Here is a 15153-nt window from a genome sequence, read left to right on the forward strand (position 1 = left end):
TTGGGAAACCTCACAGGACAGAAGTGCTTTAACACCAAGAGAACTACTATATTTTTCCTTATTTTAATTTTTTTTTTAAATTAAAAACCCAGACAGGATGAGATGGAAAGAATTGGATGGATGGGATCTGGAGCTGGAGTCACTGCATTGTCATCATCGCCGATACAAAAACGAATGAGGTGGAACAGACCCGACGGTCTTCCTCTGTGGAAGCTTGTAAAAAAGTGAAGGAAATTTTGAAGCTTTTTTTTCCTTTTTGAGAGGGGGAAGGATAGAGGCAGCTGGTTGATATTATAGCTGCCAAAATGCTAATTAACTGCAGGCTGTGTTCTTATTTCTGTTCTAAAAAAAAATACAAAACCAAAACAAAACAGAAAAAAATCCCCACCAAAAAAAAAAAAAAAACGAAACAAAGGACAGAAAAGGAGATCTTTGTATGATGGCATTTTTTTTTCCTTTGCTGCTCTTTTAAGTCCTTCATCCCACTGCAATCATCTTCCATTTTTCATTCTGTTGACCTGGATATTATTATTTCATTCAGAAACAAGAAAAAAAAAATGAACATCTGTGTCTCCTTCCAATCTGCTGCACATCTGCGTGTTTTTGATACGGGTCTTCAGAGTTCAAGTCAGTAACCCATGGACGCTATTCATCTTCTTATTAAAATGTCTGCTGCTTTATCCAATGCTTAAGCCCATTTTTTCTTTCTTTCTCTCTCTCTCTCATTCTCTCTCTCTTTCTCGCAGTTAAAAAAATCCATTATTGTTACAAAGAACATTGTGACTTTATATTATTAGCATTTTTGCTTTCAACAGCAATTAGCAATCTCTTGGTTTGCTGTTTGGTAAAGCATCGTGTTAATGAGGTCACCTAGTTTAAAATCCCAGCTACTGGAAAATAACAGGGAGGAGGTCAAATCTATCATTGTGTGTGTGTTCAATCTTCTCCATTTCCTAAAGAAAAGATATCTTTGTTATCCAGAAGAAGTCATTATGACCCGTTACTGGCCTTCTGGGTTTTACTTCTACCTCAAGATACAGTATAATTTCTTTTATAATATTGAAATGTGAAAGTTCAGTAGAAACCTTTGAGTATCTGAGGATGAGGATTTTGTTTTGTTTTGTATTTGTTTGTCTTTAAGTATTTGTAAGTTCAGTCTTAGCGAGGAGTTGACTCTATGGTGCTTGGAGTTCCAGGGGTGTTTGACCTAGGAGTAGCTGCTGGTGGGGTGTCAATGGGGCTCCCGGCTCCACTGTTCGGTGTGGCGGAGGAGCTGACTGCTGGTGTCTCCCCTTGCGGCTGGGCCTGCAGAGTCTGTCCACAGAGGTGGTGATGCTTCTCCCAGTCTTTATGTTGGCAAAATGAACCGCAGTAGCGTGCGGTGTTGCAACCACTGCAGGTTTCGCTGGCTTTACGGCCACAGTTCCAGCAACTCTGTAGAGAGAGATGGGGTGAGAAGGGTAAGAGAACAAAGGACGTAAAAAAATTGTCTTTGTTGATAAATTCTATAGGTAGAATGAGTATGAAGCCATCAATTTTGAGGGGCTATGTGGGGAAGGGAGAAATCTTCAAACCAGCTTTTACAACACAGAGGAATGTCCAAATCTCAGCCATTTGACAGGCCAAAGCTAGGATCTCCTCTGGATCATTTGCCATGATCATCTGTCAATCTGCCACTTGCGTATTTTTATGACTGATAAATCAATTCCCCTGCAACTGGTCCAATTTAAAAATAATAGTAATAATAGTTGTTAGAAACTACTGACCTCTTAGAAAGGAAATGCATCAGTTCTAAGAAGTTCCTCCTTTAAACCAACATTTTCGGATCTCACCAAGCACCCAGTGCAATGCCCCGGCTATGGTCATTAAGCAGGGGGAAGATTTAAGAGGGAATTAAAGACTGAGGCATGTTTGGCTCAAGACGTTAAAAGAAGTACTAAAACAAACAAAAAATTCCATGCATTGATGCATTTGAGTCAAGGTAGATTTCGGGTAGATACCTGGACACACCCATACTGTTTTCTTTTTCTTCTTCCAGGACCTTTTTCAACTTCCCCATGTAACCTACAGCCCAGGGATTTCCTAGTGGTTTCCCATCCAAGGACTAATTATGCCAACCCTGCTTAATTTTCTGATCAGAAAAGGTCAGCTAACTGCTGCTATCTGCTACGACCATGATCACATAATGACAAAGAGTTTTCTGGAGTTTTGTAAAAGCCTCATTATATTTATGCAACATAGCAAAAATACCAATATTGGTTCTAGCAATCCCCAATATTGGAAAAGAACTTGTGAGGTTGGTCAAGGGACACATTTCACAATTACATCACAATTTTATACAGTAAAACCTCCATATACCAGACCTTGATGCAATGGATTTTGCATACAGTGGACCAAATTTCCACTGTAATTGATGCATTATCATGTAAAGCCCCCAAATACCTCATCTGCATTTCAGTGGACATTCCGGGATACAATTAACCCATTAAAAGAAGGTTTCACTATATTGTGCTTTCCTGCAGAAGCCAGGAGACAGCAGAATTAAGAAATAGATGCATCAATGATCCCTCTCATGAGAAACAACTGCAGAAGTTGCCTCAACCGTGTATACCCAAATTTTCTTGGCCCAAAGAAAACTTTGGTGACTAGCTGTCTGTTACATAAAAGGGAGGGGAAATGGTATTTGCTAAAGATTAGCAGAGAAATCATGGTTTTCATGACTCTAGCAGTAAAATTAGCTTCTTATGACAGTCATAAGCTACAAAAAGAAAGCCAAAAACACCTCATTGCTGTCCCCAGAGAAGATGTTATTGCGGGGGGAGGTGGTTTCCCTATCAAATTAGCTTTTCCCTCATCTCACTCACTACAATTCAGATAAAAGTGGTGCTCGTGATGATTGGATAAAAAAGTAACTCCTGCAGTTTAAAAACTGGCACACTGCTTCTCTGAAAGTAGAGATATTAAGGAAGATAGGACACTGCTGGCTGATGATGACTGGATAGCAGAATTTAGTCACAGTGACTTAATTGCTGATTCTAGTCAGTAGCTAGACCCGCCTTCCTCCATCAGATACCCCTCATGCATGTTCAGTCTGTAACTGCCAGTATTCCAGCATCACTATTTTGAGGCTTGAAAGATTTCTGATCCCAAAATATTTGGAAGGTGCCAAGATGGATACAAATGGTTGGATCCCCGAGAAGTACAGCTTAGCAACTGTACTATCATTCACTGAACATCAGAATTATTTTATTTGCCCTACATTTTACTGGAGAAAAAAAACCTACACATTTTAACTGTAGTTGCGTTAACACTTGTTAGTGTAAGGAAAAAGCACTTTGTACACACTCCATATGTATTTATGCTAGAGCAGAGTTTCTCAACCTTAGGAACTTTAAGATGTCTGGACTTCCACTCCCAGAATTCCCCTGCCAGTGTGCTGGCTGGGGAATTCCGGGAGTTGAAGTCCAGACATCTTAAAGTTCCTATGGTTGAGAAACACTGCTGTAGATATTGAAAGTTGGGGCAGTAGAAACTAGAACTGCGTTTGTCAGTCCTCCACCCATTAAAGTGTTAACTTTATCACTTAAGGCCATTCTCCAAATACTCCATGCTCTGAAATTAAGCAGCTTTTGATCAAGAAAGAAAATCCAATACTGGCACCGAAGGAATCTTCACAGGGATGTTTACTTGGTAGAGAATTTGGTGGGCACCAGGCTTAAGTCTTTTTACATTCCCAGGACCAACTAGATGGTTTTAGAGTTAGGATGCATTTTATTGCTTTTTTATTATTAATTTAATTCTCCTAGTTCTATTTTATGACTCTTGCTGCATAAACTGAATGTATTATTATTTAAAAGATTTTTAAACCACATATCAGGCATATTACACTCATAAGATAGCTTGTGATGCTCTAAAACAGAAAATTTTGCATTCTAAAAATACAAGTACAGTTCTATTTCCTGAACTGAAAATGAGTGGGCAAAACCACTCTAGAAGTTTGGAAATTATACTAGTATGTTGGATTTCTCTGGCCTGCCCTTGAAATGACAGGATGTCTCAATGAATTTCCACCATGGGATAAACAAACAAGGATATATTCATGAAATCTCCTTTCTTTCCATTCAAAAGGTTGGTCCTTATGTTGCTGAAATTCTGTCCCTGTCTACGTTTCACTCCAATGTACAAGAATTCCTTGTTAAGCACATAGCCAGTTGATGGCATCTTACATTTCTGCTCCCTGCCAAATGGGAAGCCACCAAAAGGATGCCTGCTGCTCCTTTCCCTCCAGCTTTACTATGCCAGCTGGATTGCTGGAGCAAAGCCAGCTGATAAGTGAGATTCCTAAACTACAACAGAAATCCCAATTACCAGGAAGAACAAAGGCCTAAATCCAAAATACTGTTTTAAGGAAATTAAACATTTAATCGGAGTCAAGTGGCTTCTTTAGAAAACAGTCCTAGTCTAAGATTTACTGTCTCTTTTTTGGCACAGGAATGTTTTGGCAGATGCAAGAATAGCTAAGTGTCCAGTACTCATACCTCCTTCCCTTTCTCTTTCTCATTAGATTGAATTCAGATGTATGTAGCATTTCTACCTAAACTCATACCGATTAAGTGTGCAGACTAAACCAGGTAATTACAAATGCATGAGCTAGGGGTTAGATGGTGTTTTTTTTTTTTTTTTGGTATTTGCAGAAATTGTTCCCATCTTTTAAAAACTCTTCTTAAAAGGTGGAATTACCAGCACACAGAAACAGATGTCTTTTAGTGGTTAAACTGTAGGGAACACAGGGTCCTTGTCTGCTATCAGCTGGTTTTGATTCACTGTCCATGGTTTCAGGTTCAATTTTGAGGATTGGGGGATAGCTTACTGTAGTTTTATAATTATTTCATTGGGGTGGGGGGAGATAAACTTGGTGAAAAATTATAAAATCACAAATAATGGGCTGTTTCCAGTAGATTTTGCTGAGTTTAGTATGAAGCCCATTTCTGCAACCCATCAAATATTGCAGCTGTACAGCTTCTATTCATTTCAATGGAGCCAAAGCAGAAACTTTATGGAAATCTCACTGAAAGAAAGAGACAGTGCTAGTTATTACTAATCAGTTTTATGTCTCTGAGGAGACTTCCCACATCAACACTCTCCCCTGGAAACCAGCACTTGAGTGGATTTCAACTACAATGTTGAAAGTTCTGCATCTAAAATTTCCAGGGTCTCCCTGTTTAGGCAGCCTCCTTGACAACTTCAGCTAAAAGGGTCATGGACCAGGAATAGTAAAGAACTTGGCTTGTGAAACTGAAATGCTACTCCAAGGCAGTTTGACAATGCCAGGCTGGAGAGAGAATTAGGGCTCATCCTCATGTCCATCTAACAACTGCACAAACATGCCCTGGTAACTGTTTTTACATGATATATCTTGGTAACATTTTCTTCATCTCACCCCCAGCCAACAGCTGAGGAAGCTTGAAGAAATATTTAGCTGTTTCACTTTTTGTGTTTTGCCTCTCCTTCTGACATAATTTTAGCTGTGGATCCTTCATAAATGATGTGGTTGATGACACTGACAAAGTGGGATCTACCCAACTCTCATTGGCCACTTGAGGTTCTGCAGGCACACACCTCCCCTCCCATTCACTGGGCACTTTCTCCAAAAAGCCATTTTCCTTTGTGCTGCAGAGGAGATCAGACACATGGACTGGGTAACCCTTGGGTTATGCCCATTTGTTCATCAACCATTCAGAGTTACAATGGTGCTGAACGAGTGGTAGTTACAGCCATTGCAACGTCCCATCAGTCACGTGATTGCATTTTCTGATGTTCCCTGCCGTCTTCCCACAAACAAAGTCAATGGGGAAGCCAGCAGGAAGTCACAAGTCATGGTCACATGAGGTCCTCACTTAACGATGGGAACTAGAACTGCTAAGTAGCATGGTCACATGATGTTGCGCTTTATGACTGCGTCGTTTTACAATGGCAATTCCAGTCCCAATTGCCGTTGTAAGTCAAGGACTATCTGTAAACCAAAAAGAGTGCTGGGTTCCAACAACTGTGTGTTGCTGGTTCTTTCACCAAGGATTGCCTTACAGGTCTTCCACTGCATCTGCTGACATGGCTTTTGTGTAGCTCTACTTTTTACTGTACTTATTATTTTGTGGAGAGCACAATGTTATCTATTCCATGGTGCTGATCATGGTTAATTGCTGCCAGCACTGCCATTCCCTTGCAGCACTAGTCCAGGATAGATCTTGCTTGTTTTCAGTTACTCCCTCCTGCTGCCCACTATACTCCTCCTCCATGTATGAGTCTTGTCAGCTGGGCTTTTTTGGGACACAGATTTAGCACTCTTTGAGTGTTAAGGAGTGCTAAATCCATGTTCAGAAGATGTTTAAGACAGGACTTGTGCTCTTTCAGAAGAACACTAGACTTGGGATGAATAAGAGTCCAACTGAGAGGTCACAACAGCAGAGAATCTCCATGTCTATGACCTGTTAGCTTGGCAACTTGGCAGGTGGCTATACAACCAGTGACAGAGAAGGCACACTTGCCAATGCAGCTCACACAATATCAGTGTATCAAGGTGCACTTATGCACCCATGCATTCTGGACTAGCTGTAGCTTCTAAGTGATCTTCAAAGGCAGCCCCACTAGGGTGCACTGCAGTAATCCAGATGAGAAATCACTGAGACATAATTGACAGTCAGCAAAGCCTCCCAATCCAGGAAATAGATACAACTGGTACACAAGATGGATTTCTGCAAAAACTTTCCTAGCCATAGCTGCCACCTATTCCTTAAGCAGGAGCCACAAGACCAGAAGGAACCCCCGTATTCCGGGGCTCCATCCAGAGATAGAAAATCTCTGAGATTGGCCTATTCTCCATCTAGACTCCCACAGCCTCCAGACACTGAGACAGAACCTTGACAGCATCACTTGGGTGACCAGGGGCTGAGATGTATAACTGAGTATCTTCAGTATACTGATGATACCTAACACCATGTCACCAGATGACTTCCCACAGTGGCTTCAGGTAGATTATTATTTATCATTATTATTTGGTTTATATCCTGCTTTTATTTTGTTCTATCAAGGCAGTGAACATAATGCTTCCTCTTCCTATTTTCCGCACAACTACCCCAAGAGATGGATTGGACTGAAGAAACTGATGGGCCTAAAATCAGTCAGTCAACTTCAGTGCCTAAAGGAGGATTAGAACTCATGGTCATCTAGAATGTAAAACCCTACAGTAATGGCTTAGGGCTAGATCTCTCCCCTGCCCCCAACATCAATTGCATCCAGTCCTGAAAGAAGAAGAGAATCATTGCAACACCATGGTTGGAAGTAGTTCCAACCCCCTGAGTCACTCCAGAAGGATACCATGCATCACCCCCATCCTAGACCCACCACAGGTTTTTTATTTTATTTTATTTATTTATCATATTTTTATCACCACCCATCTCCCCCACACGGGGGACCAGGTTATCAACAAGCATGATCAAAGCTGTCTCAGTATTATACCCAGGTCTGAAACTTGACTGGAAGGAGTCCAGATAATCTATTTCTTCCAGGGCCCACTGAAACATCAGCCTAACTACTTTCTCCACAATCTTCCCTAAAATGGGGGAGGTTGGAGAATAAAAATTGTCTAGAACTCCTAGGTCCAGCAATGATTTCTTGAGGAGCACTACCTCCTTCAAGGCAGGATAAACCACCCCCTCACTTGATGAATTTATCACTGCCTGGATCCAACCACACACCCTCTCCTGGGAGGCTTTGACCAGTTAGGAAGGGCATGATCTAATACACAGTGGCCATGCTCACAGCTCCAATGATCCTGTCCAGTTACTCAAGAGTTACAGGCTCAAACTCCTCCCAGAAAATAAAGCCAGACCATGCAGAGTCATTTTAACAGGATTTGCTCAGCCAGAGTCTAACCCAGAGCAAATCCAAACAATGTTATCCATCAGATGCCAAGAATAAACTTCACAGTGGCCATTAAGATGCTCCTACAACTGTTCCCTCCTTATAAGAGGGTCACCCTAAACAGGGCTGCTGGCTGACAGTCTCCAGATGCAGCAAGAGTAGAAGAATAATTACATTTTGCTGCTTTTTTTTGCCACGGGATAGTACTCAGTCCTAGGATGTAGGAAAGCATGTGCTCTGCTTTGATCTCTTCTCTTAGGATACAATTGTTTTGACCAAATATCAGTGTGTATCAGTGTGGATGAATTTTCTATGTAGCCATCATTAGAATACCGCAGCACTTTGGACTCAAAGACAAGAATAAGTTTTGGAGGGTGCAGGGGTGCTCATATAGCACCTGCCTGCAACTCCTTAAAGCAACAGAATCTTTTCCCAGGTTTAGACTGTTGTCCTACTCAGCCGTGGCATGATCCCTGGAACAGACATGTTTGGTTTAGAGTTGTAGACAGGTGCTACTGCCTGCCTCTGTGAACTCCAAAGCACTTCTCGCCTTTGAATTACAAAATGGCCCCAGGCATTTTATATGTGGCACACTTGCTTATGCACTTAACCTTGAAATTCTCTGGTGCAACCCATAAAATGAGTGGGTTACAGAAGAAGAAATTCCCTTTGCCCAAGGAGCTGCAGGTTCTCTAAAGCAATATGCCAATCATGAGAATACAAACAAAAATATCCCAGGCAAATCTGTCTATACTGTTAGGCACATTTCTGAGGCCCTCAGACAGCTAGCAGCTTGAGAGAGAGACACAGAGAGAGAATTTTAGTAGAATATAAGTGGTTTTGGAACAGGTTTCTTTGCAAGACATAGGAATGTATATATTGGTGCAACGAATAAGGTTTTGATCCACTGCCTTACATTTCAAGGGAACTGGTACTGGTACCTGTTCTAGATAGCTTTTATTGAGCTTTGCTTTTCTAATTTTGTCTATGGTTTATTGTTAATGTTATACATCACTTCAATTTTAATTGCTTTAATTTTTATAGCATTTAAGTAAATATCTGAATGATAAATAATGGGTTTCTTTGAATATTTACAGTTTTGAGGGTCTTTAAAGCACTTCCATTTCTCCACATCTGACAAATGCTAAAAAATGCTAGAAACTTCACTGAAAAAAATCAGTTCTTCATTCAGGCTTCTCTTTCTCTGCCCTGCCCCGGTCCCCTACATTATGTACCTTTGTGTGTATAAAAGCATTTTTCTTACACTGTGTTTAAATTTATGCTTTGTGTGCCACATATGAAAGAACTAAAATGAAGTTGTGCATTAGCGTAACAAGTCTGTTTTATTGTATGTCTCTCATGCACAGCTACATTAATGCTTTCTATCTTGTTATAACCTATACTATAATGCATATCAAGAGCTTCTTTTGCAGTTGTAAAAAAACCCACCAGATTATTGCTGTTGGTCAATTGATTTGAGGCCTTGGTGAAAACATACTGTGGCTATAGCTAGCAAGACACAATTATCCCATGTTTGGATAAAATTGTAGATCGTACCTTGGCATAGCTGAAGTACCTAATGCTTGCACATTTTAATTTATATCAAATGTAATTGTGCAGCAGGTCTGTTAAGAATGACATTTCTCTTTCTGTGGGTGCAGGTGCAATATGGAAAGTAGCAGGAGGAGGAAGATATACTAGCCCTGTTCCCTTTGGGTTCTGTTATATCTCTAAGGGACCAATATTCAGGAAATGTTACTTTCTGGCAAGAGGCGAGAAGAAAGGCCTTTCTTGTTCCTTGATAGCTATTTCTCCTAAGGAAATGTAAGACTAGTTTAGTCCCTCTAACAAAAGGTTCCCAAATTTTGACACAGTGGCCAATCAGGGCATTGTGAAGGCAACTGTTCTCATCAACTTGCATATCCTCCTTCTAGCTCTGAAATCATAGCTTTGCCCCATGGTGCACAGAGATGCTAAATCATATTTGCAATCATGCTCTTATCATGTACAGTCTCATAGCTACCTAAAACAACTGAGGTAGTAAACATTTTCCTGTGCAAAGACCTGCCTGTGCATTGAGGTCTGTGTTGTTGATTGCAGCCTGAGCCTGTTTGGATTTGAATATAAGAAACAATATATAGAAAAGTGAAGTCCTACCTATACATGTATAGATATGAAGTCCTATCTATAAATATATGCTTCAATCAATTTTAATGGCACTAAAATGTGCTTAACTTTTGCTGGATCTGGTCTATCATTTCTTACAAACTCTTGATAAACAATGAGACGTTCTATCTGTCTTCCATGATGCCCTTGGAATAAATATAGGGAAGAAAAGCCTTAAGAATATGAATGCTTCCATTAAAACTTGTTCGCAATGTTATTTTGCTTCACTTATAGTTACAACTCTATAGTACTGAATCCAGTCTTTACAATCTTTAGTTGTACATCATACACAGATACCTAGCACATTATTCACTTCTGAGGTAACCAATGTTATGTAAAGCACAGGAAAAGAGTAAGAAGTAGTAAGCAAAATAAATTAAAGGCAGGAGATAAGAGAAATGACAAAGAAATCTAACTAGACTGACTTTATACCAATACCGTTCACTATACCTCTGCATAGGTTTCTATTACCTTAAACCATAATTGACTGCTCCTGGATTCAGTTCTGAAGCAAAATGTCCTGGATTTAGTGGATGCTCGGGGGATATTTGCATAGCAAAGCCTATTGTACTGGCCTTGCTTATGTTTGGATATATCCAGGCTCTGGTGAAACTTATTTTTTTTTTGTACTTACTGTTACAACATAATCTTAGTTTTGAAAGTGTCTACAACTTCAGCTAGTTCCAAATGCTATCATATTATTAACCACAAACAGTTTTAACGAGCATGTTTAGCTTCTTGTTCAAAAGGCTTCACTGGCTACTTATCTGCTTTTGGTCACAGTTATTACAGCTGTTTATGACTTACATGACTTGGTGTCAGGCTATTTGAAATATCTCTGATGTGAAATATCTTGTTTTTCCCAAAGAGCCTGACATTTTAAAGATATTCAGAAAATTGAATGCTTTTCAAAAAGACTGCAATACTGAAGCATCAAAGTATCCCTCCTTTTTATAATAGCATGTAATAATTTATGAGATTTGTATCCCATCTTTCCTCCAAGAGCTCAAGTCAGCTTAGATGTGGTTTACTTTTTATCCTTGCAACAACAACCCTGTGAAGTAGGTTGGATTGAGAGAGAGTGACTAGTCCAAAGTTATTAGATAAGTTCTTGTGGGTGAAGGTGAATTACAACCTTAACCACCATATCACCACGGCTTATCTTTGCATTAAAAATATACTTTATATCTCAATTTCTCTCTCCCTCTCTCTATCTCTATTCAGGTAGGATAGTAATTCAGCTTTTCCTGACCTCGAGCACTCTAGAACAATTTAGTCTGCATTTCCCTGATGGCTCTACTGGCTGGAAATTTTGGAATTTGTACCTTCAACATACTGGAATGGTTGCAACTATTTAATGATCATAGTAGGCAGCATTCAGAAACAAACTGCCTTGGCATAGCTGAAGTACTGTACATAATGCTAGCACATTTTAATTTATATCAAATTTAATTCTGGAGTAGGTCTGGTAAGAACGACATTTCTCTTTCTGTGTGTGCATGTGCCAATTTGGTGTAGTGGTTAAAGGCATCAGGCTAGAAACCAGGCGACCGTTGAATTCCAGTCCCACCTTTGGCACAAAGCCAGCTGGGTGACTTTGGGCCAGTCACTTTCTCTCAGCCCTAGGAAGAAGGCAATGGCAAATCACTTCTGAAACCTTGCCAAGAAAACTGCAGGGACTTGTCCATGACAAGGCACGATTGAACGGATTAAAAAAAAACATACATACATAGATGCACCCAGACATATATTTTACCCATTCTTAGACTCTGTTTTTGAGAAAACTTTTAGATGTTGGAAATCAATTCCTTTTGTCTCTTCTTCATTCATCTGCTATGCATTAAGTTGAAACTCTGGGCATCTAGTCATTTCCCAATAGCCTTTCATCTCTGGTGATGCCTGGGACCAATTAAAATCTTACTCTCCCTTAAATAATGGATGTTTATTGCTACATGCTGCAGATTTATCTGCCTGTGATTTCTGCCACTTCTTTTATGATGGGGCAAGTACTTAATTTGAATTTTTCACCTAAATCACTCTAGATGTTACCAACGTACTAAACACATTAAATACCATGCTTAGAATAATTAAAAGTGTGTAAATATTTCAAAATAGATAAATCGTGTAAAATATTTCACTGCTACAGATCTCTCCTTACAAATGTCTTAATTTAGTATTTAAAAATTATTAAAACTACACTCTCAAAAATTTTGGCACATGTAAAAAGATATGATAAAAAGAAAGACCATAAACAAAATCTCCCATCAACGTTAAGCTGAAAGAAATTATACTTAGCATCTGTTTATTGGGGCAGGTTTAATCAAGACTTCCCTTTCCGCATGGATTTTAACATTTCTTTTTTCTCTGAAAGACACAAGAATTCATTTTATCCAAAACACTCAGGATTTGCAACAAAATATATGATTCTCCCTCTCCCTCCTTACTTCCTGTTATATATGGTGCCATATGTGCCCCACAAAAGCTTTCAGTGACATTTTCCAGCCTGAGCTAAGGTTTACCATCTTTGTCCCTAATTTACTCTTTGTTGCTCTTTGAATCTGTTTTCTTTTGCCAGATGCTGTCTCCCCACCATTCCCTTTACAGAGAATCCTGTAGTTGAAGTAATATATTCTAATTAAGAAAACGATCTTGCAAATCTGATAATACCTTTTGTTTGCACTCTAAAAACCTCACTCTTCATTGATCATATAAATAAACTAATTTATTTTGAAAAACAATACAGTTTAGAAAACATGAAATGATTTATTTTCTACTGCAGTATATGCCCTTTTTGTTTGTCGGAAACTATTTGAAATACAAACTATTTTTGAAACTGTTTTAATTATACAAAATTTAATTATAAGCTTAAAGTGGTTAGAAATCACCAATCTAAGACTATGCTTCTAATAATATTTGTTTCTCAAGTGGAATTTTTCTTTTAATGTTGCCACATTAAATGTTGGAAATGTTGCCACAAGGTGACATTCCCTCCCCATTCTTTTATTATTCATTATGTCTATGAATATGTCCCTTCTACCCACATTATGGAGAAACCAGCATGCAATCACAAAATAAAATATGGAAAATTAGAGTAGCATTTGCTGTGGCTGCATTTTAGCACACTGTGGAATACATGAAATCAGAAGGAAAAAAAATGAGCTCAACAAATATGATCTAAGTATCTTTAAAACTATTTCAATTAAATATTTGCATTGGAGTGTTCGAAATACATTTACTTCAAAGTCTGTTCCATTGACTTAGTGGGATTATGCCATAATAAGTGTGCTCATGATTGCAGTCTCAAGATGACATAATGGCATTGATGCCTTTATCTCAATGTACAATTTATACTTTGCATTACACAGATTCAAAGTTCACCCCAGTAAAAAGAATGTAAAAAGAACCTTCAGAGCTAGAAGATACCTCTGTCTGAGACTCTGGAGAGCTACTATCAGTCATAACAAACAAAGGAATTATTTGGCTTGTTATAAGGTAACTTTGTATGTTCATATGAACCTAAGAGCCCTAAGGCTGTGTGCACTGACTTGATTTTTAGAAATGGCTGGCCACTGCCTTTTTCCTGGGACTGAGAGAGAATGACTGGCCCACAATCACCAAATTGGCTTTTGTGCCTAAGACAGGACTAGAGCTCAGGTCTCCCTGTTCCTAGTCCAGTGCCTAAACCACTAGACCAAACTGGCTCTCAGTTTTAACCATATTCAGAAATAAAATCAATGAGATTTATTTCTAAGTTGATGTATTTGGACTGCAACATTATCTAATCTATCAAGGAGGATGATATAAAAGTGAACTCTCCATTCGGAAGTCCTGTAGCCGTTGTGATCAGCACCAGTCCTGTCTTCGCAGCTTTCCTTTTTTTCTATACTAGCCAAGTTCAAAAGAGGATGAAGAAGCGAATGAGGAAAACATAAGAATGGCTAAAGCTCTGCATTTTGTTTCTGTACACATGAATTCTGGGATGTGTAGTTTTTAAAGTTACTCAATGACCTGGAGGAATCATCATCATCATCATCATCATCCTTCTTCTTCTTCTTCTTCTTCTTCTTCTTCTTCTCTTTTTTCTACAGACTACAGAGTCCCTGGTTATTTATGAACTTGCTAAAACTTCCACTGCCAATTCTGGTAAATGAATTACAGTATTTTATACTTTTCAAACACAGATATGGCCTTATTTTTCACAATGAAATTCTCACCTCACTAGAATCCTCTTGCTGATTGATCACAGCTAGTGCATCCTCTGCAGCCTGTCGCTTGGCCTCTGCCACTGTGCGCTCCATTTTAGCTCTCTCTGAAGTAATCATATCATGGGCTTTCCGTTCTGCCTCTGACACTGCCTTCTGCAACTCAGTCATTGCTTGCCGTTTTACTTCATTGACTGCTTCCTCTGTAAACAAAGTTAAGAAATTTCTCTCGGTTCAGCAGGAACAAGATCAAAAGACCACTGATTTTATGTACAAAAGTAGTTAGCTTGTGGAAATTACTGATCTATATAATGTAAATATTCTATATTGGGTAAATGTCCATAAATTCAAAGAGTACATCATAGCAGCTACTAAACAATAGAACATATTTCCAGCTTTCTAATATACTTCCTTAGAGGTAATTTAAAAAGGCAAGTGTGTAAGTGCCACAACATCTCTGCGGAACTGTAGGAACCTCAGAATTGGGAGAATATTGCTTATTTTATTACCATATCAATATATCCACTACATTAAAAAATATGAAAAGCTTAGGCATGAAAATAGCAAGGAGAATTTACAAAGAAACAATGATAAAGTATCTAAGCCATATATAATATAATATGGTCTACATATAGGGTATTTTATCAAAATTTGGTAGGATCCTACAGTAAAAAAAATCAATCTAAAAAGATACAAATTCAAAATTATAAACTGAAGGAAATTAACACATAATAAACAGGGGAAGAATTATTTCAGTTACATGTACAGTATGTTGGTTTAATTATAGGATGGTGCTGAAAATAAAGATAATTTAAAGTATACAAAGAAGAGATTTTGATGAGGGATTTGAAGGAAGAAACAGGGG

At 38.8% G+C, this 15153-nt stretch overlaps 1 protein-coding gene across 2 annotated transcripts in view; it reads right to left on the minus strand.

Annotated features, from left to right (window-relative positions):
• The window catches only part of RUNX1T1 (RUNX1 partner transcriptional co-repressor 1), a 160238-nt gene that overhangs the window by 3477 nt on the left and 141608 nt on the right, over positions 1–15153 (minus strand). For both annotated transcript variants that reach the window (XM_063299473.1, XM_063299474.1), the window contains 2 exons: positions 14301–14491; positions 1–1434 (listed from right to left, as the gene is read on the minus strand). The exon at positions 1–1434 is cut by the window's left edge and continues 3477 nt beyond it. In XM_063299473.1, the coding sequence (XP_063155543.1) occupies positions 1159–1434; positions 14301–14491 (467 nt within the window). In that variant the 3' untranslated portion in view covers positions 1–1158. The remainder of the gene's footprint in view (positions 1435–14300; positions 14492–15153) is intronic.

The sequence above is a fragment of the Candoia aspera genome, chromosome 3, assembly GCF_035149785.1.
Source record: "Candoia aspera isolate rCanAsp1 chromosome 3, rCanAsp1.hap2, whole genome shotgun sequence".
Taxonomy (NCBI): domain Eukaryota; kingdom Metazoa; phylum Chordata; class Lepidosauria; order Squamata; family Boidae; genus Candoia; species Candoia aspera.